The sequence below is a fragment of the Podarcis gaigeae genome, assembly GCF_964106915.1.
Source record: "Podarcis gaigeae genome assembly, chromosome: 9".
Taxonomy (NCBI): domain Eukaryota; kingdom Metazoa; phylum Chordata; class Lepidosauria; order Squamata; family Lacertidae; genus Podarcis; species Podarcis gaigeae.
In genome coordinates this window covers 6,350,140-6,372,446 of record NC_139685.1, presented here as the reverse complement: position 1 = coordinate 6,372,446, position 22,307 = coordinate 6,350,140, and the positions used below count along the sequence as shown (strand labels likewise).

The following is a 22,307-nucleotide window of genomic DNA, read 5'->3' as shown; positions in this document are numbered from 1 at the left end:
AAAGTCCTTAACCTTCAGCTCTAGTTTAAGACAGGCTGCCCACTGATCTGCTTTCTTATCTAAAAGCAGTCCGTTCCCAGGTATGGAGGCAGCGGGTAAAATTTTCTTTCCCTTTTTTCATGCAGGTAAAGGGTGTTTAAATCTTTCCCCCTCCACTCCTGCATTTTAGAGGGGAAATCACCTTCTTTTTGGTGTTGGATTTAAATCTTCGCAAAACGTCTTTAAAGGTTTCCGCTTTTTAGTCTCTTTGCTTTGCTCAGTCTACGAAAAGGGGAGGCAGACTTCCTGTTTATACCTTCCCCTTTCGGTGCCAAATTAGTTCAATTTATTCTCAAAGTAGTTCAAATTAAACCTACTCATGGGTAGCTGTTTTTGTAATCCAATTGTCAGGAAAAAGTCAGCGCTCTCCGCTAACGGCTATGCGGCTTCACTCCACGAGAAGAGCAGTTGACTCTCAGCACCGCGCCGCTCACTCCGTCCCGTTCCGAAGCCTTTAAAAAGGCTTTTTCGCAGTTCGGGGGGGGGCGCAAATGGTGCCCGCTGAGTCCCACGCTCACAGGCTTCACCCGCCTGTGATTTTTGAGGGTCCCCGCTTTGCCGCAGCGGCTAGACCCGAACTCATGGAGCTGGTCCCTCCGGAGCTCAGAGGGAATCCGCCATTACACGTTGGCGCTAACCCGGAAGTCCCAGAAATGAGAACCCGGGCAAAGTGTGCGTGTAAATGCATATGTGAAAATACATATAGGAAAAGATACCTAAATGCAATATTTAAATGCATTCTATCAGAGGAAATTTCTTTGCAAAAATATGACTATTAAGCTAATTAGAACACAGAAATGTGTATATAAGGAGATAATCAGCCTGATGAAGACAATATATTGGGGCAGGATGTCACCAACACTCCATGCATCAGCACTAGTGAGGGGCAAGACTATGTTGTCTCTCTGGATTCCACCATAACTAGCAATCTCTCCATTGACGCCGAACTGGACAAGAGTATTGGTAAGACAGCTATGGCAATCGCCTTTCCAAAAGGGTATGGGAAAATGTGATGCCGATAGCCAATACCAAGTTGAAGGTATACCAGGCTTGCGTGTTGAGGATGCTGCTTTATGGAAGTGAGTCGTGGGCAACTTACAACCGTCAGAAGCGACTCCTCAATGGTGCCCAGATGTGCTGCATCAGGAATATTTTGAGCATCACATGGCAGGACAGAGTCTCAAACAAAGATGTGCTCCCCCAAGCCCACATTCCCAGCATGTTCACACTCCTGTCTCAGCGATGTCCATGCTGGCTTGGTCATGTCAACAGAACAGAAGATGGCAGGATCCTGAAGGATTTGCTCTATGGGGAGCTGGCTTCATGCACCAGGCCCATTGGCAGACCAACTCTGTGTCACAGAGATGTTTGCAAATATGACATGAAGGCTGGTAACATCAACCCCGCCGGGTGGGAATCCCTTGCAGACAACCACTGTGCCTGGAGAATTCCATTCCTCCCGCGCTGCAGATGTGAAAGATTGTTACATGTCACATGTCTGTTTACATTCCAGCACAGATTGTTGGAGTCTCGTGAGCGGAACATCCGCTCTGCATTGCGTTTGTGTTCTCTCTCCAAGAAGAACAGCAAAGAGAGAAGCCATGTTTTCTTTGTCCTGATATATGTACAATAAATGTAGCCTAGTATCCACGCCTCAAGCCAGATCTGTTGTGTGTTTACTCTGCTGAGTAACGTATGCTCACGCACAGCAGCATGAGTCGCAGACGTCCGTCGGAGGAGGGTGACTGATGGATCTCCGCAGCAGCAAGGCTGAGAAGGGAGATGCTCCAGGCGGGGTCTGTCCAGCTGGCTTTCCATCCCATGGTTCTGACAGCCAACAACAGGCTGCGAAAAAGTTTTTCAGTGCGATTTTAAAACAAACCAAGGCTGACAGTGAAGCAATGCCCAAGTGAATGGCTCAGTTGCCAAACCTTCACAGCACCCATCAAAACCAACCCTACATGTGCCCACATCTCCCCACTTGAACCACTGTGAACGGTGGAATTGGCACTCTACAGGTGCCACGTAAGACCCCGTCCCACATTTGTAAGTATGAGATTGCTGAGTGTGGCATCACCTACATTTCAGAACTCCCCGCCTATTGGTATCAAGCGGGCACCTTTTCGGCACCTGCTAAAAACATTCTGTCCAGATACTTGGGAGGTTGGTGTGAATTTTAACCTGTTTTAACATTTTAACTTTTTGTGTGTTTTAAAGTACTGTAGATTTTTCATGCTTTTATTGTTTTGTGATTTTGTAAGCCACCAAATTTCTCCCCTGCCCCTACTTCGAAACAGGTGTGGACAGGGTTGCATCCTAAACCCACCTTTTACTCGGCACCTCAGAGGCACAGTCTGGAGCACGTTTTTGCAAGGAGAGCCAATAATCAATCTCCAAAGAGCAGGCTGGATCAATCACCTCTTTAAATGGATTTCCAGAGGAAGCTAGTGAAATGTGGCAACAGAAAGGACATGTTGAGTCAGCAGAAGGACTTTAGACACACCAATGAATTGCTAGAATATGACCAGAGATATTTCAATCTTACCATATTTGGCCATACTGCAGAATGCAGCCCTTTTCCTCTTTGCCCCAAAAGGCTACGGGAGGTGTATTTATGATATTTCTTTATTACACACGTGGTTTCCAATAAAACCTGTTTCAGCAGATAAGCTGCAGTATAAGACCAGGGGCAGACTGGATAGGAACAGGTAAGTGGAACGAGGAAGGAAAAGATTTTGCGTTTACTGGGATCCCCGTGAGATTAACAGCAAAGGTGACCGCATCTCCCTCTGGTAAGTATGAAACAGGACTCAGCACCCACGGTTTCTCTGCCTGATCCTTCCTGTTCTGTTTGTCTCCTTTCTACTCTTTGGAATTACAGAACTGTAGAGTTGGGAGGGACCCCCAAGGCTCATCTAGTCCAACCCCTGCAATGCAGGAATCACAACTACAGAATCCCTGACAGTTGGCCATCCCACCTCTCTTTAAAAAACCTCTAGCTTATGATCAGAAGCAAGGTGAGCTGTGGTGGAGGCTGGGCAAGGGAGGAAAGGAAAGGCTATAGCTCAACGGGAGAGGACCTGCCTTGCACTCAGGTCCTGGGTTCAATCCCAGATAGGACTGAGAGAGGCCCCTGCTTAAAATCCTGGAGAGCTGCGGCTGCCCACCGGTGTGGACCACCCTGAGCCAGATGGACCAAAGGTCTGATCTCATACAAGGCACCTTCTTGACCTCCTAGGCTAAATTCAAAATGGCAGCCTGGGCAGTTGGAGGGGCCTTGGTGCAGCAGCAGAGCGCAGAGGTTGTTCCTGGAATCCCCAGGTGGAAAGTAGCAGTTGTCCAGAGGCCCAAGAGCTGCTGCTGGTCAGGGTAAGCAATGCAGTGGGCTAAATGGACTGACAACCAGACTTGGTCTATGGGCAGAGTTTTACCACCTTACATTCCAGGGAAATGGGGTACCCACCAAATGCTGCTGAACTACAACTCCCAGCGGCTCCAGCTAGCACGACTAGTAGTCCGGGATGAGGGCAGCTATAGTCCAGAAACATCTGCTGAGCCCCATATAGGCTACCCCGTCATGATTATTTATTTCACGGATATACCCCCTTTCCTTCAAGCAGCTCAGAGTGCCATACGTGCAAATTTTATATGGCAGGGGAGGAAAGCAAGGATAAAATTAGAAGTAATGACAGGCCCAAAGGAAAGTGGAAGATTCGCAGTGCCAGATTTAAGAAAGTGGTTTGAGGCAGCGTGTTGGATAAAAAAATGTATATTATTAAAAGATAATGAAGTCCTAACATTAGAGGGCTGGGACAAAATACACGGTTGGCACGGCTATTTATCTATGACAAAAAAAGAACAACATAAAAAATTTACAAATCACATAGTAAGAAAGGCTCTATTGGATGTCTGGGAAAGAACAAAAGGGAAAATTATTGAGAAAACTCCCCAATGGGTTTCGTCAGTGGAAGCAACTACAACATTAAAGAGTAATGTAAAAGAGACTTGGCCAACATATAGGGAAATATTAGAGGATGCAGACGGAAATACTAAATTAAAAACTTACGAGCAATTACAAACATTTGGAATAAATTGGTTACAATATTATCAATTAAAAGCAACATATGAAAAAGACATAAAAAGGGGGGGAATTGAAAATAAAACCTCAAAATTAGAAAAGGAAATATTGCAGAGTGATAAAAAAATACTTGCAAAAATGTATAGATTATTAACGAAAACCAGCTTAGAACAAGAGACGAAAGGGGAAAACATGTTAAAATGGGAGCATGATTTGGGATATGAGATAGATCTGGAAAGATGGAAAACTTTTTGGGAGGAAAACATAAATTTTACTGTGTGTGATTTATTAAGGGAGAATTTCAGAGAAAATCACCACAGATGGTACTTAACCCCTGACAGACTGTCAAAAATAAATAAAAGGAACAACGACAAATGTTGGAAATGTAACAGAACAAAAGGTACGTTATACCACATGTGGTGGACTTGCCCAAAGATTAAAACCTTTTGGGATATGATTCATGACGAAATAAAAAAATTGATAAGGACATCACACACAAAAAAGGCAGAGGCATATCTATTAGGAATTCTAGATAAAGATATCCCAAAAGATAAGACTAACTTATTTCTATACGCGATTTTGATTGCTATCTATTGGAAAGAGGAAAGCATCTCAACAAAAAGAGAATGGTTGGGGAAACTTTGTTAGTACCTGGAATTAGCAAAATTGACAGATATAATAAGGAGAAAATCCAAAACTATGGTTATGAAGCAATGGGAGTGCTTAAATGCTTATTTACAAAACCAGGGCTCAACTGCAAAAATCTGGTTGTGTTTAGAATAATCTTGTGCGTAATATAAAAAAACCAAAGTGAGACATTAAGGAAATCAAAAGGGAAAATATGAAGAACAGAGGTTCTGACGAACGGATTATTAAAAACACGTGAGGTAAGCGGTGGAAGTCTTTTTTTCTTTTTAAAAGAAACAATTTATTTAAGGTAGATAAGGACAAGATGAAATTATACAATTGAATATAAATATAGATGGGAAACAGCTATGTATTGTGAGTACTTAATCTACTTTTAAAAATTTTCACATATGATCTTTTTCTTTTACTTCTTTATTCTTTCTTTGTTCTTTTTTCCTTTTTTCCGATATCTTATCTTTATCACTGCTTTATTGTAAACAGCATTTTATAGAGGTATAAATAACTGTAAATATGAAAAGAGACAAAATATTCTCAAATTCTTTTCCATGGTTAGATGTATTTTCTTTTTCTTTTGTATTTTCTTTTGTTGTGAATATGTATGTCTCTTTAATTTGTACTTAATAAAATTATTTTTAAAAATGAAAAAGAAAAAACAGGGTGCCATACGTTCCCCCTGCCCTGCTTTAATCTTCACAACAACTTTGCAAGGTAAATTATCCTGAGAGACAGTGACTTCCTCCAGGTCATCCGGTGATTTGAACCCAGATCTTCCTGGTCCTGGTCCAACATAACATCTGGATCAGGAGAAAGCTTTGCACTGATGTCTGGATTCAGTGCTGGACTGGGCGAGGGCCCATCATCTGTGCTTGACTCCTGGGAAGATGGGGGCTCTATGCAAAGGTAGCTCCCATGTTCGGGAAATTGGCAAGTTACCTGTTCTGGATGGAGTTGCACATCCTCTGAAGAGGCAGGTGGGATGACATGGAGAAGATATGGCACCATGTCTTCTAAAACAAGATGCAGGTGGCTCCCAAGAACATCTGGTCTTGTTTAGCAAACATGCAACAGTGAAATTGTACGGTCTAGTTACCCCCTGCTTCCAATTTGTTTTCTCTTCTGTTTTTTTTAAAAAGATATTTATTAAAGTTTTATAGACAGAAAAAGGTTACAGAATAAAAAAGAGAAAAAATATAAATAAAAAAGATACAAAAATACAAATGAAAAATACAAAATACATAAAAAATAGATAAAAAATAGAGAACAATTAAAAACAGATCAATCTTTTCATGTCTTATATTTCATTTACTTATTTTCCTGACCTCCTCACGCCTCCCTTTTTTGTATTCCAGTTCACATGGTTAATTCAGCAAATCCTTACCCTCTTTGTTTTTATCTTAATTTTATATCTTAACATATTGAGCTTCATATTTTCATCTAATTATCAATCCATTTTTACATATTCTTTTAACTTTGTTGCTAAAGCCGTCTCATTTCAATCCTACATCATTTTAACATTCATTAATTTTACAATGTTTCTGCAAATAGTCTTTAAATTTCTTCCAATCTTCTTCCACAAACTCTTCTCCCTGGTCTCGGATTCTGCCAGTCATTTCCACCAGTTCCATATAGTCTATCACTTTCATCTGCCATACTTCCAAGGTGGGTAGATCTTGTGTCTTCCAATACTTTGTGATGAGTATTCTTGCTGCTGTTGTTGCATACATAAAGAAAGTTCTGTCCTTCTTTGGCACCAATTGGCCGACCATGCCCAGGAGAAAGGCCTCTGGTTTCTTCACGAAGGTATATTTAAATACCTTTTTCATTTCATTATAGATCATCTCCCAGAAAGTCTTAATCCTTGGGCACGTCCACCAAAGGTGAAAGAATGTACCTTCATTTTCTTTACATTTCCAACACTTATTATCCGGCAAATGATAGATTCTTGCAAGCTTGACTGGTGTCATGTACCACCTGTATATCATTTTCATAATATTCTCTCTTAAGGCATTACATGCTGTGAATTTCATACCTGTGGTCCACAACTGTTCCCAGTCAGCAAACATTATGTTATGTCCAACATCTTGTGCCCATTTAATCATAGCAGATTTAACCGTTTCATCCTGAGTATTCCATTTCAACAGCAAATTATACATTCTTGATAATATCTTAGTTTTGGGATCTAGCAGTTGTGTTTCCAATTTTGATTTTTCCACCTGGAAACTAATTTTTTTGTCCAAGTTGTAAGCCTCCCTTATTTGATAATAATGAAGCCAATCTCACACTTTATCTTTTAATTTCTCAAAACTCTGCAATTTCAGTTTGTCACCCTCCTGTTCCAAAATCTCCCAATATTTTGGCCATTTGGCCTCCATATTGAGCTTTTTCTGAGCCTTTGCTTCCATCGGTGATAGCCACCTTGGGGTTTTATTTTCAAGTAAATCTTTATATCTTGTCCAAACATTAAACAATGCTCTTCTGACAATATGGTTTTTAAATGCTTTGTGTGCTTTAACCTTGTCATACCACAGATATGCATGCCACCCAAAAACGTTATTGAAACCTTCTAAATCCAAAATGTCTGTGTTCTCAAGAAGCAGCCATTCTTTCAATCAGCAAAATGCTGCTGATTCATAATAGAGTTTAAGGTCTGGCAGGGCAAATCCACCTCTATCCTTTGCATCAGTTAATATTTTAAATTTTATTCTGGGCTTCTTGCCCTGCCAGACAAATCTAGAAATGTCTCTCTGCCACTTCTTGAAACAGTCCATTTTGTCCAAAATTTGCAATGATTGAAATAAAAATAACATTCTTGGCAATACATTCATCTTTATAACAGCAATTCGACCAAACAAGGAAAGCTTCAATTTTGACCATATTTCAAGATCCTTTTTCACTTCTGACCAACATTTCTCATAGTTATCTTTAAATAAATTTAAGTTCTTAGCGGTCATGTTAACCCCCAGGTATTTTACTTTTTTCCCCTCCAAAATTTCATTACAAACCTCCTTTAGTGGTTGAATTAGCCAGTCTTTCAGAGATTTATAATATTCTGAGGTTAAACCATCTGGCCCTGGATATTTGCCCAACTGCATATTCTGGATGGCACCTTCCACCTCCTGTTCTGTTATTTTATAATTCAGCATTAACTTATTTTCTTGAGAGATTTTTTGTAATCCGTTTGTTCTTAAAAACTGGTCTATATCAGTCTCTTTCTGTGGCCCTTGTGTATATGTTGTTTGAAGTATCTCTGGAAGCACTTTCTAATCTCCAATGGATTCTGTATATTCTTTCCTTCCACTTCCAAATTTGTAATAGTATTTAATTTTTGTCTTTTTTTTCATCTACCAGGCTAACAGTTTCCCACATTTATTAGCCGATTCGAATGTCTTTTGTCTCATCTGTTTATTTTTCCATTCTATTTCCTGATTTATCATTTTCATATATTGTACTTGATATAACTTTATTTCTCTCAGAATCTCTTGCGACTTTGGTTTCGCTCTTAATTTCTTCTCTCCTTCTTTTATTTTCTCCAGAATTTTATCTTTTTTCTCATTTTGAGTTCTCTTCTTTATTGCATTCTGTTGAATCAGAAACCCTCTCATAACTGCTTTGCTTGCGTCCCAGATTACTCTTTTTTCAACCGTAGTATTCATGTTTATCTCAAAACAGTCTCTCAAAGTTTTTTGGGCCTTCTTGGTGACTTCTGCATCTCTAAACAAGGTGTCATTCATCCTCCATCTAAAGGAACCAATTGGTGTTAATTTCATCTCCATTCTCACAGCATTATGGTCGGAGCAAGTTTTAGAGCAAATTTCCGCTTTTCAAATTTTAGGAGCCAATCCTCTAGTTATCCAAATTTGGTCAATTCTTGTCCATGTCATTTTGGCTTCAGAGAAGAAAGTTCCCTCTCTACCCAAGGGGTTCTTAGTTCTCCAAATATAAATTAAGTCCATGTTGTCAGTCATGTCAAAAAAGGTTTTTGGCAGTCTGCCATCTTTAGTGACTACCTGTCTTTGTGACTTATCCATATTTGTGGACACCACTCCATTCATATCTCCCATCATAATGATGTTATACTCCATATAGTCCAACAATGTCTCATGCAACTTCTTAAAAAATTCATATTTCCCCTCATTTGGTGCATAAACTCCTGCTATCAAGAATTTCTCTCCTTGAATTTGAATTTCAATTGCCACAAATCTTCCTTGGTCATCTTTAAAAATAAATTTCGGTGATAGGCTCTCTTTAGCATAGATTACAACTCCTCTCTTTTTAACCTTATCCGATGAAATAAACTCTTGGCCCAATCTTTTGTTAATCAGTACTTTCCTGTGCAGCCTTATCATATGAGTTTCCTGTAAGCAAATCAAATCCAATTGTTCCTTTTTCAATAAATGAAAAACTTTTTTCCTTTTCTCCGGGGAATTAAAACCGTGAATATTCCAACTTAATAGTTGCAGAGACATGGTGTGGTTATTTTGCTTTTCCTCCAACTGCTCCAAGTAATTGTTCTTCTGTCGGTGGTGTCACTTTCTCTAGTTTGTCCAGTCCCAAAGGTAGTGATACTAGGTCTAGTGTTCCTGGTTTTAGTACTCTTGGCTCTTCTTCTTCAGCTTCTTTTTGTAGGTTTTCTCCGTGCTCTCTCAGAAATTTTTCTTTATCTTCCACTGATCTTATTTTGATTTTTTTCCCTTTAAAGGTAAAAGAAAGGCCTTGGGGAAACTCCCACCTGAAAACAATTCTGTTTCCTCTCAGCAGCTCTCCATAGTTAGCCCTAAGATCCCTTTGTTTTCTCTTCTGAACCTTCCGACATACAGCTTCGTTGGATGTCCACAAATTCTCATGTCACAAGAGCGGAAGTAAAACTTTTCCAGTCCAATTCCTCCACGCTATGCACAATTTGTTAGAAGTATATCATGTTGCCTCTTTCTTTCTTTAAACCAAAAAAGGCCCTAATGCTATTTTCTCATAGGACAGAAATATCAAATACTTCAGTAATAGAAAAAGATTTTTAAAATACTAATAAATTAAGCAGTTCAGAACTATCATTAAAATGACTGGCTAAAGGTAAAGGGACCCCTGACTGTTAGGTCCAGTCGCAGACGTTCTGGGGTTGCGGCGCTCATCTCACATTACTGGCTGAGGGAGCCGGCGTACAGCTTCCGGGTCATGTGGCCAGCAGGACTAAGCCGCTTCTGGCAAACCAGAGCAGCACACAGAAACACTGTTTACCTTCCTGCTGGAGTGGTTCCTATTTATCTACTTGCACTTTGAGGTGCTTTCGAACTGCTAGGTTGGCAGGAGCAGGGACCGAGCAACGGGAGCTCACCCCGTCGCGGGGATTCAAACCGCCAACCTTCTGATTGGCAAGCCCTAGGCTCTGTGGTTTAGACCACAGCGCCACCCACCTCCCAAGGAAAATGACTGGCTACTCAAGAAAAATTAAAATGACTGCATAAGAATGTAACAGATGGGGTAAATACGGCTTTATATATGTGAGTCATTTTGGACTCAACAGCTGTCCATGGAGGCACAGGTCAAATCTGTATCCAGGGCAGCTGTTTACCAGCTCCATCTGGTACGTAGGCTGAGACCCTATCTGCCTGCAGACTGTCTCGCCAGAGTGGTACATGCTCTGGTTATCTCCCGCTTGGACTACTGCAATGCGCTCTACGTGGGGCTACATTTGAAGGTGACCCGGAAACTACAACTAATCCAGAATGCGGCAGCTAGACTGGTGACTGGGAGCGGCCGCCGAGACCATATAACACCGGTCTTGAAAGACCTACATTGGCTCCCAGTACGTTTCCGAGCACAATTCAAAGTGTTGGTGCTGACCTTTAAAGCCCTAAATGGCCTCGGTCCAGTATATCTGAAGGAGCGTTTCCTCCCCCATCGTTCTGCCCGGACACTGAGGTCCAGCTCCGAGGGCCTTCTGGCGGTTCCCTCACTGCGAGAAGCCAAGTTACAGGGAACCAGGCAGAGGGCCTTCTCGGTAGTGGCGCCCGCCCTGTGGAATGCCCTCCCATCAGATGTCAAAGCGATAAACAACTACTTGACATTCAGAAGACATCTGAAGTTCAGGGAAGTTTTTAATATGTGACATTTTAGTGTATTTCTCATCTCTGTTGGAAGCCGCCCAGAGTGGCTGGGGAAACCCAGCCAGATGGGCGGGGTACAAATAAATTATTATTATTATTATTATTATTATTATTATTATTATTATTATTATTATTATAATATAATCATAGAATTGGAGAGTTGGAAGGGGCCGCAAGGGTCATCTAGTCCAATCCCCTGCAATGCAGGAATCTTTTGCCCAATGTGGGGTTTGAACCCACAACCCCGAGATTCAAAATCTCAGGCTCTACTGATTGAGCTGAGTTGTCGTAAAAAAATACACGTGCTCTTTTCCTAAAATGGTGGAACAACCTGGTAAAGAATATTCTTGTTAGTGTGATGTGAAACGTTTTCAGAAAATCAAACCTCTGCTTCTTTAGAATGGGCTGAAGTTTAAAAGTGCAGAATAGTTTTAGGGAGAGAAGCACTGTGACCCCTCACTCATGAGAATGAGTGCCGTAAAGGGGAAATAACAGCTACCTTGCCTTGTCTTTGGGCAAAAATGGCAATGCAGAGAGAAAACAGGCAGCACTGATTAATCAGGGAGAGGCAAAATGCATCTGTTTGTGCTGGGTAAGTTGACCAAACCAGGGGCAAATTGAGTGGTGCCATCTTATTATTTTTTTCCCCAATACTTTTTATTCAAACTTTACAAATAAACATATCCATGTAGGCATACAATACACAGTCAACAAATCGATAAACATATCAGTGTATATATACGTAAATTATAAATCATTTACATAATGTGCTTGTTCCCTGATTGTTTTTTTTTTTTAATATTAATAAATAATCAAAAAAGAAACAAAGCTTCATATTTGGACTCTAATTGAGCCCTAGACTCCCCTCCACCCTTTTGGTAAGTATCGAATAAGTACTACATTCTCGTATTTTATTTTTAATCTTAAATATTTAATCATTCTCTGTTAGATTTATTCCAACACCACCAGTGCCCTCTACAATTTATTTTCAATATACTTCCAATATTTATTCCAACTTTTATGAAATTTTTGTTCATCTTGATCTCGTATTCTACCTGTTAATCTAGCAAGCTCGGCATATTCCACCATTTTAACCTGCCAGTCGCTTATACTAGGTATAGTTTCCGTTTTCCAGTTTTGTGCCAGCATAATTCTAGCGGCTGTAGTGGCATAGAGGAATATTGTTTTGTCTTCTTTTTTAATTTCTTTACCTAACATTCCTAGCAGAAAGGCTTCAGGTTTTTTGGGGAAAGTGTATTTGAAGATTTTTTTAAGTTCATTGTAAATTAATTCCCAAAATCCTTTCACTTTATTACATAGCCACCACATGTGGTAAAAGTCGCCCTCTGCTTCACCACATTTCCAGCATCTTCTGTTCTTTATCCTGTACATTTTGGCCAGTTTCACCGGCGTATACCATCTGCATATCATCTTCCACATATTTTCCCTCAATGCTATACACGCCGTGAACTTTGTATTATTGTTCCATAATTCCAACCACCTTTCAAAATCGATGTTATAGCCAACATCCATTGCCAACTTTGTCATTGCCTCCTTCACCTCCTCATCTTTTGTGTACCACTCCAGTAGTATATCGTATATCCTGGACAGTGTTTTACTCTTTCTTTTTTTTATATAAATTTTTTATTAAGTTTTCCATCTTTAAAAGACAAAACAACAACAACAAACAAACAAACACATAAAATCATATTTTCGTAACCTCATTTTCATAAGCCTCTTTTCTCAGACTTCCCCGTACCTTCCCCTTTTTGCATCCTTATTTTACAATTATTCAGCAACCCTTTTAATCCATTGAATTTTAAATTTGTTCTCCTTTTCAATTTCACCCTAAATCATAAAAAATTTGCCGCTGCAATTATACCTCTTCCTTTCCCTTAACATTTTAGCACTCTTCAATTTTATAGCAGTTCTTAAGATATATTTTAAACTTCTTCCAATCTTCCTCCACAGTCTCTTTCTCTTGGTCGCGGATTCTGCCGGTCATTTCTGCCAGTCCCATGAAGTCAATCACTTTCGCCTGCCACTCCTCCAGCGTGGGTAGCTCTTGTGTCTTCCAATACTTTGCTAGAAGGATCCTTGCTGCCGTAGTAGCATACAAAAAGAAATTCTTGTCCTTCCTCGGCACCAATTGGCCGACCATACCCAAGAGAAAAGCCTCTGGTTTTTTATGAAAGGTACATCTAAGTACTTTCTTAATCTCATTATAAATCATTTCCCAGAAGGCCTTAATCTTTGGGCAGGTCCACCAAAGGTGGAAGAAGGTGCCTTCAGTCTCTTTACATTTCCAACATTTATTATTGGGCAGATGATAAATCTTCGCAAGCTTGACTGGGGTCATGTACCACCTGTAAATCATTTTCATAATGTTTTCTCTTAAGGCATTACATGCCGTAAATTTAATGTCTGTGGTCCATAACTGCTCCCAGTCAGCAAACATAATGTCATGACCTATGTCCTGTGCCCATCTAATCATGGCAGATTTCACTGTCTCATCTATTGTGCTCCACTTCAGCAGCAAGTTATACATCCTTGATAAATTCTTAGTATTGGGTTCTAACAATTCTGTTTCTAATTTCGATTTTTCCACCTGGAAACCAATTTTCCTGTCTTGTTTATAAACAAGTTTTACTCTTTCCCTCTACCACCTCCACATTAAACCTAGATTTTTTATCTTCAAATCCTAATTTCTTTTTATCTTCGTTTAACAAACCATTCACCTGGTGATATTGCAACCAGCTAGAAAATAGGTTTTTTGTCTCCTCGTATGGCCTAAGTTTCTTGGGACGCAGGTGGCGCTGTGGGTTAAAGCCTCAGCGCCTAGGACTTGCCGATCGAAAGGTCGGCAGTTCGAATCCCTGCGGCGGGGTGCGCTCCCGCTGCTCGGTCCCAGCGCCTGCCAACCTAGCAGTTCGAAAGCACCTCCGGGTGCAAGTAGATAAATAGGGACCGCTTACCAGCGGGAAGGTAAACGGCGTTTCCGTGTGCGGCTCTGGCTCGCCAGATGCAGCTTTGTCACGCTGGCCACGTGACCCGGAAGTGTCTCCGGACAGCGCTGGCCCCTGGCCTCTTGAGTGAGATGGGCGCACAACCCCAGAGTCTGTCAAGACTGGCCCATACGGGCAGGGGTACCTTTACCTTTACCTTTATGGCCTAAGTTTGAAGCCTTGTTCTGATTTAATTATAAGTTCTTCATAAGTGGCGTTCTTCTGTTCCATATTGGTTTTTTTAATAGTCAACACCTCTATTGGTGAAATCCACCAGGGGGTCTTCCTTTCCAAAAGATTTTTATTTCTCTCCCATACCTGGAATATTGGTCCTCTAAAAATATGATTTAGGAAGCTCCTATGTGCCTTCACCTTTTCGTACCACAGGTACGAGTGCCACCCGAACCTGTTGTCGAAGCCCTCCAAATCCAATATGTCTCTATTTTCCAATCTTATCCAATCCTTTAGCCATAATAAACATGCCGCTTCATAATACAAACTTAGGTCTGGCAGTGAAAAACCCCCTCTTTCCTTTCTGTCTACCAGTATTTTCATTTTAATTCGCGGTCTTTTCCCCTGCCAGATGTATTTCGCCAGGGCTCTCTGCCACTCTTTACATTGCCTTAATCCTTTGAGTACGGGAATGGTTTGAAATAAAAACAACATTCTGGGTAGGACATTCATTTTTACAACTGCTATCCTCCCTAGGAAGGGTAGTTTCATTCTATCCCAAATTTCCAAATCTTTCTTAACATTCCTCCAGGTGACCTCATAATTATCTTTAAACAAATTAATGTTTTTAGCCGTAATCCACACCCCGAGGTACTTTACCTTCTTAACCGTCATAATTCCCACACTTTGCTCTATATCTGTCATTTCTTCCTTGGTTAAATTTTTAACCAACATCTTAGTTTTATCCTTATTGACCTTGAGTCCTGATACGGCACCGAATTCTTCAAATTTTTGTAAGGCTTCTTTTACACTGTGTTTTGGGTCTTCTAGAGTTAGTACAATATCGTCAGCAAAAGCTTTAATTTTGTATTCATTAAGTCCTACTTTAATTCCTTTAACTTCTGTTGTTTCCCTCAGTCTCTTGTTGAGTATTTCCAATACTGTTATAAATAGCAAAGGGGACAAAGGGCAGCCTTGTCTAGTTCCTTTATATATATTGAAAAATTCTGATGTTGTATTGTTAATTACCAGTTTTGCCCTTTGTTCATGATAAATAGCTTCTATACCTTTTCTAAATTTTTCTCCCATCCCCATCATTGTCAAACTTTTCTTCAGGAAGTCCCATGAAACATTATCGAATGCCTTTTCGGCATCTATAAATACCAGGGCCGCCTGTACATCTATTCTAGTATCCAGATATTCAATGATATCTATTACATTTCTTACGTTGTCCCTCAGTTGTCTCCCTGGAAGGAAGCCCGTTTGATCTTTATGAATTCTGTTGTTCAATACCTTTTTTAATCTTTCTGCCATTACGTCTGCAAACAGCTTATAATCGTTGTTTAATAAGGAAACCGGTCTATAATTCTTCACCTCTAGAGCATCAACATCTTTTTTAGGGATTAATGTAATATATGCTTCCTTCCAGGTATTCGGGATTCTCCCCTCTTTTAGAATATTATTCATCAATTCACATAAAATTGGAGATATTTGTTCACTTAATGTTTTATAATATTTCGCCAGTAAGCCATCCGGCCCCGGCGCTTTTCCAATTTTCATCTTTTTTATAGCCTTTTTTATCTCTTCTTGTGTAATCATCTGATCTAGTAACTCTTTTTCTTCCTTTGCAATTTGTTGCAGATGGTGTTCTTGCCAAAAACTATCTATTTCATAGTCCGTTTCCTTTCTCTTTTATATAAGTCCTTATAATATTTCTGGAATATCTTTTTAATTTCCCTTGGTTCTTCTACAATTTTATCTCCATCCTTTATCTTGCAGATCATGTTTTGTTTCCTCCTTTCTCTTATTTGCCACGCCAAATATTTCCCTATCTTATTAGCTGATTCAAAGTTTTTCTGTTTCATCATTTTTATTTTCCATTCAATCTCTTGGTTTATTATCATAGAGAATTTGGCTTGTAATATCTTTATGTTATGTTTTGCGCTCTCATCACCAGGATTAATAGTTAATTTTCTTTCATTTTCCATGATCTGTGTTAACGTCTGCTCTTTATTTTTCTCTTTTTCTTTTCTTAAGTAACTATTTTTCTGGATCAGAAAGCCCCTCATAACTGCCTTTCCTGTGTTCCACACCGTCTCTATAGCTGTTTCCCCATTCCAATTCCATTTAAGATAATCCTCAATTATTTCCTTGGCCTCAGTTACTACCCTCTGATCATTAAATAAAAATTCATTCATTCTCCATCTACCTATTCTAATGTCTTTACCTTTTATCTCCATATAAACCGAATTATGGTCAGATATAGTTTGAGCAAGAATTTCCGACTTGGTTACATTCTGTGTCAATTCTTTTGATAACCAAATAGTATCTATTCTCCCCCAACTCTGCTTTGAATTTGAGAAAAAGGTGTACTGTTTTGTAGTGGGGTTTTTAAATCTCCAAGCGTCTATCAAACCCATATTATTAATCAGATCAAAAAAAGATCTGGGTAGTTTACCTTCCTTCAACTCTTTTTTTTTGTTGACTTATCCAAGTTTGGTGATACCACCCCATTGAAGTCTCCCATCAGTATTAATTTTTGGTCCATCCCCTCCATTAACTTATTACCTAATTCAAGGAAAAAATCTGATTTTTTATCGTTAGGTGCATATATTCCTACAACAATTATTTTTTCTCCTTGAAACACCATCTGTACTACTATCAACCTCCCTTGATCATCTTTATACAATAGTTGTGGGTCAAATTTTTCCTTTATATATAGAACCACACCTCTTTTCTTAACCTTGTCCGAAATCACAAAATCGAGTTCTAGTTTCTTGTTGCTCAAAATTCTCTTATGCTTATTAATTACATGAGTCTCTTGTAGACAGATTAGGTCGAGGTTCTTTTTCAATAATATATGTGCAATATGATTCCTTTTATTTTTATTGTTCATGCCATTCACATTCCAAGTCAGTACTTTTAATGCCATTATTATATACTACTAATAAGTTATCAAATCTAAGTAAGATTACTGTTCTTTGTCTTCTTTCTCTACTTCTTCCCTTTCTGTTACTAATTTTATCTCTCTTTCTTCTTCTTCGCTCCGTTCGTCCTCCCCCCTCCCCTGCCCCTCCCCCATCTCCCCTCCCCCCGCCATTTTTCCAAGATCCTTCTCGTATCTCCTTGCAAATTTTTCAAGTTCAGAGGGAGTGGACAGTTTAAATCTCTTTTCCTTAAAATAAAATGAAATACCTTCCAGGAACTCCCATCTATATAAGATCCCATTTTTCTTCAATTGATTGGTTAGTTTTTTATATACATCTCTCCTTCGAAGAAATCTCGAAGGAATCTCTTTAAATATAATAATTGAGTTCCCTTCAATATATAACCTTTTGCTGTAATTCTGTTTCAATATTTCATTTCTTATCTCCAACGAATTGAACATGACCAGGACATCTCCTGGTAGTTTTCTCCCCTTGGCTTTAGCCGATTTTATTTTTATCCAGAAAATATTTGCTAAAGAGTGATTTATCTCTTCTTCTTCCCTGTCTAACCAGGTTGCTAACTCTTTAACCATTTTAGATCTTATATTCTCATTTGAATTTTCCGGTATCACTCTGAATTTCAAATTTAGTTGGTTTTGTCTCATCTGTGTCAAAGCCATGTTGTCCAACAACTCTTCCTGTGTCTTTCCTATCTCTTTAACTTCTATTTTAATCCTGTCCACCTCCCTCTTACTGTCTTTCGTATCTTTTTGTACCCTTTTCATTGAATCCTCAAGTACCTTAGCTCTTACCGATAAATCCTTAACTTTTCCTGTCAATTCACCCACCACCCCCTCCAATTTCTTATCCAAAGTATCCTGAACTTCCAGTAGCTTTCTCTCAATATATTGTTCATTGTTTTTAAATTCTTTCCTTATTTCGGCCATCAAACTGTCATAATCCTTAATTTCTTTCCCCTCCCTCCCTTCTTCTTGTCTCGATGGCCACCTTTCCGCTGGTGTTCCCGCTCCCCTTTTCATTTTATATTCTGATGTTCCTCCTCCTTTCAAGATCACTGTGGAGGCTTACTGACTTCTTCGATTCCTCCTATTATATATGACCTTCTATATTTTTTCTCAGCAGGGTATCGCCGTCCATACAATCTATCTACTAATCTCTGATAGGCCGTAACCCCACCAGTTCATTTAGAGACACCACTAAAGAGAGATAGAATACCAAAAAGAAATATGTGGGTAGAGAAGCGAACGTCTCACAAATATTACTGGAAGAGTCCAGGAGCCTACCAGTGGCGGAATCCAAAAACCTACCTATAACAAATTAAAGAATAATAGGAAAGAGCATTACAAGAGCATTACAAAAGAAAAAGGGTTAGATATCAAATTTTTAAGGATATGCAAATGAAAGACACATGACTATTTCCCTGAACTCTTGAGGAGGCAAAGAAAAAACTCAGTCCAAAAGCGAGTCCGGGTAAGAGGACTAGATGCCATCTTAATTCGTATTGACACCAGAAGGCACCTTTGCTGTATTGTTCTCGGGGCCCGCTGGCACATTTCTCCGTCAGGCGAACCTCTCTAAATGTGTAAAGTTGACGTGTATTCCAAGGAGTAATTTTTTTTGTATGTGTATGTACTTAAACGCCAGCTTTGTTTGCATTTGGCAGATTTCTTAGCTTGATTTGTTTCTTACTTCTGACTCATATGGATAATTCTAAAGTGCATTTTTAGAGAGTAGTACTCTCAAGGTATATGAAGCTGGAGAATACATTAGTGTTGTATAGCTTGTCTCTAATCTCTGCTGTCTAAAGTGTCTCCACCCTTGTGCTAAAGCAGCTGCCTGAAGTCTGTCCCGTCTTGCATTCCCTACAGATCCATTCAAAATGGCGGAGGATGAGGTTGCCGCTCTGGTCGTGGACAACGGCTCCGGAATGTGCAAAGCGGGATTTGCAGGAGACGACGCTCCACGAGCCGTGTTCCCCTCCATCGTGGGGCGGCCCAGGCACCAGGGGGTCATGGTGGGGATGGGCCAGAAGGACAGCTATGTGGGGGATGAGGCACAGAGCAAGAGGGGCATCCTCACCCTGAAGTATCCCATCGAACATGGCATCGTCGGCAACTGGGATGACATGGAGAAGATCTGGCACCACACCTTCTACAACGAGTTGCGGGTGGCCCCTGAGGAGCACCCAGTCTTGCTCACGGAAGCCCCTCAGAATCCGAAGGGGAACCGTGAGAAGATGACGCAGATCATGTTTGAGACTTTCAACACGCCAGCCATGTATGTGGCCATCCAGGCCGTACTGTCGCTCTATGCTTCTGGCCGCACCACCGGGATTGTCATGGACTCCGGGGATGGAGTGACCCACACGGTGCCCATCTATGAGGGCTATGCCCTGCCCCACGCCATCAAGCGCCTGGACCTGGCTGGTCGTGACCTGACTGACTACCTCATGAAGATCCTGACTGAGAGGGGCTACAGCTTCGTCACCACAGCTGAGAGGGAGATAGTTCGGGACATCAAGGAGAAGCTCTGCTACGTGGCCCTGGACTTTGATCAGGAGATGGCCACGGCCAGCTCGTCTTCCTCTCTGGAGAAGAGCTATGAGCTGCCGGATGGGCAGGTGATCACCATTGGCAACGAGCGCTTCCGGTGCCCTGAGGCCCTCTTCCAGCCCTCCTTCCTGGGCTTGGAGTTGGCTGGCATCCATGAGGAAACCTACAACTCCATCATGAAATGCGATGTGGACATACGCAAGGACCTGTATGCCAACACAGTGCTCTCTGGTGGCAGCACCATGTACCCCGGCATCGCTGACCGGATGCAGAAGGAGATCTCTTCCCTGGCCCCCAGCACGATGAAGATCAAGATCATCGCCCCACCAGAGCGTAAATATTCGGTGTGGATCGGGGGCTCCATCCTGGCCTCTCTCTCCACCTTCCAGCAGATGTGGATCAGCAAGCAGGAGTACGATGAGTCTGGCCCATCCATCGTCCACCGCAAATGCTTCTAACAACACAAGCAGCCAACCTCTTCTGGCCAAGTCAATATATATTGGGGCCGTGCTTTTATCTGTTGAATTCTGTCCTCTTGCAGGATATTTAGTATTTATCCAGTTCTTGATTTGGCTCCTGCATTGGGCAACCTTTGTCCACCGCTTTGCCAAGGCTTGTCCACAGCTGCACTCTTAATAATAATAATAATAATAATAATAATATATTATTTCTACTCCAGCCACTCTGATTGATTGTGTACCACCTTTGCCTTTTCTTTTTTATGATTCATTTGGGGTTCAGTACTTTATTACTATACATTTTCTCTGTCAAACAAAACAAGCCAATAAAGTCATACTAAATGAAGTAAAAATTGGTGTGCTTCTTGTAGTAAACGACTCTCTTGATATGATAACCACAACTTTTTGGAGCTAACACCTAACATGAAGCCAATCTACTGCTCAGCGTTGCAGCGAGCCAGATTGGGGGTACAGAGAGCCACACTTGTGGTTTCTGCTTCACCTGTCCCCATGTCCTGCTGCAACAGCATCCAGAGTGAGTAAGTAAGTAAATTTTTATTTACTGTTCAGTTGTGGGCGAACATATCAGACGACACAGCGATTCTTGAAACAGCTCTTCTTTATTTTGAGGCCAGAACTGAACTGAACTGAAGGGCTCAGTCAGCCTGCTTATATAGAGCTCCAGTACCTTGTTACTGTAACAACTTTCTAAAACTATCCAATCACTGAACGTCACTTTCGATCCTTCATTTGTATAACTATCTACAGTATCCCCCTGCTGGCCCAGGGTGAGAACTTCAGTACATAACATTTACTGTATACCCCGCTCTCCGCAGTCAAGACCGGGCTAAGGGCGGCTAACATCAAATATCAAATACATTAAAACACAATCAAACAATTGATTAAAATACAGCTTAAAAATTAGAATCAGGATAAAATTAAATGACTGCCCATGAATTACAACCATGGGGTCGGAGACCTCAAGTATTCATCAGGATCAGCTATCCATGTTGGTCCCACATGAGCTGATAAAAGGGCCAAAGAGGTAACCTACAGGGTCCCATAGGGTCAAACTGGGCCCAGACCGAAGGCCAGGCGGAACAGCTCTGTCTTGCAGGCACTGTGGAAGGATGTCAAGTCCCACAGGGCCCTAGTCTCCTGTGCTAGAGCATTCCACCAGACTGAGGCCAAAGCCGAAAATGCCTTGGCCTTGGTTGAGGCCAGTTTAACCTCCTTGAGGCCTGGGACCTCCAAGATATTATTATTTGTGGACTGTAAGGTCCTCTGTGGGGCATACCAGGAGAGACAGTCCCATAACACGAGGGTCCTAGGCCACATAGGGCTTTAAAGGTTAAAACCAGCACCTTAAACCTGACCCTGTACTCCACTGGGAGCCAGTGCAGCTGGTATAGCACTGGATGAATGTGGTCCCGCGGCAAGGACCCCATAAGGAGCCTCGCAGCGGCATTCTGCACCCGCTGGAATTTCTCGGTCACCTTCAAGGGCAGCCCTGCATAGAGCGAGTTACAATAATTGAGCCTGGAGGTGATTGTCGCATGGATCACTGTGGCTAGATGAGGGCAAAAAAGGTAAGGAACCAGCAGCTTCACATGGCGAAGGTGGAAAAATGCCGCCTTTGCAGTAGCTGCAACTTGCACCTCCATAGAGAGGGAGGTGTCAAAGGTTACACCCAAACTCCTGACGGAAGGCACTGGCACTAATTGAGCCCCCACAAGAGATGGGAGTTGGCCCCCCAATCAACAGATAAAGCTTGGTGTCATCAACATATTGATGACAAGCCAGCCAAAAATTCCAGACAAGCTGGGCAAGGGTGCGCATAAAAATGTTAAAAAGCATCAGGGGGAGGATTCTGCCCTGCAGCACTCCACACACCAAGGGGTGCTGCAACAACTCCTCCCCTAGAGCCACCCTCTGTCCCTGACCTGAAGGGAAAGAACGCATCCTTTGTGAGGCTTTGCCCTGAATCCTAAAGTTGGTGGTGAAGAGCTGAGTGGTAGTTTGGCTGAGCGTCCCCTCTGGACATGGGCCTTATGGTTGGTCTCGCTCCTAACAGACCACGAGCTGTAACCAAGGCTCACTTGTTTGCACTGACCCAGGGCTTACTCTGAGGAAGTTCCCAGGGTTACAACGGCTGCAAATGCAATCTCCCCAATGCAGTTTGCTTCCTAGTGGGATCACGCCTGACACTCCCCAGCTTTAATCTGAGACATGATTGCTCTAAAAATTCGAGAATGTGATAAAAATAAATGCTAAGATGTGAATTTAGCAAAGGGGAGGCCTAACTTA

The 22,307-nt window shown here is 41.2% G+C and overlaps 1 protein-coding gene and 1 pseudogene across 2 annotated transcripts in view; one reads left to right on the top strand and one right to left on the bottom strand.

Moving 5' to 3' along the window:
• The window catches only part of LOC310825185 (actin, cytoplasmic 3 pseudogene), a 54,762-nt pseudogene that overhangs the window by 29,002 nt on the left and 3,453 nt on the right, over nucleotides 1-22,307 (bottom strand). The gene's annotated exons all lie outside the window — the stretch shown is intronic.
• On the top strand, nucleotides 2,716-20,018 carry LOC310825180 (actin, cytoplasmic 3). Its single transcript, XM_083698400.1, has 2 exons — nucleotides 2,716-2,831; nucleotides 18,859-20,018. The coding sequence occupies exon 2, from the start codon at nucleotides 18,870-18,872 to the stop codon at nucleotides 19,998-20,000; it is 1,131 nt and encodes a 376-aa protein (XP_083554526.1). The 5' UTR covers nucleotides 2,716-2,831; nucleotides 18,859-18,869; the 3' UTR covers nucleotides 20,001-20,018.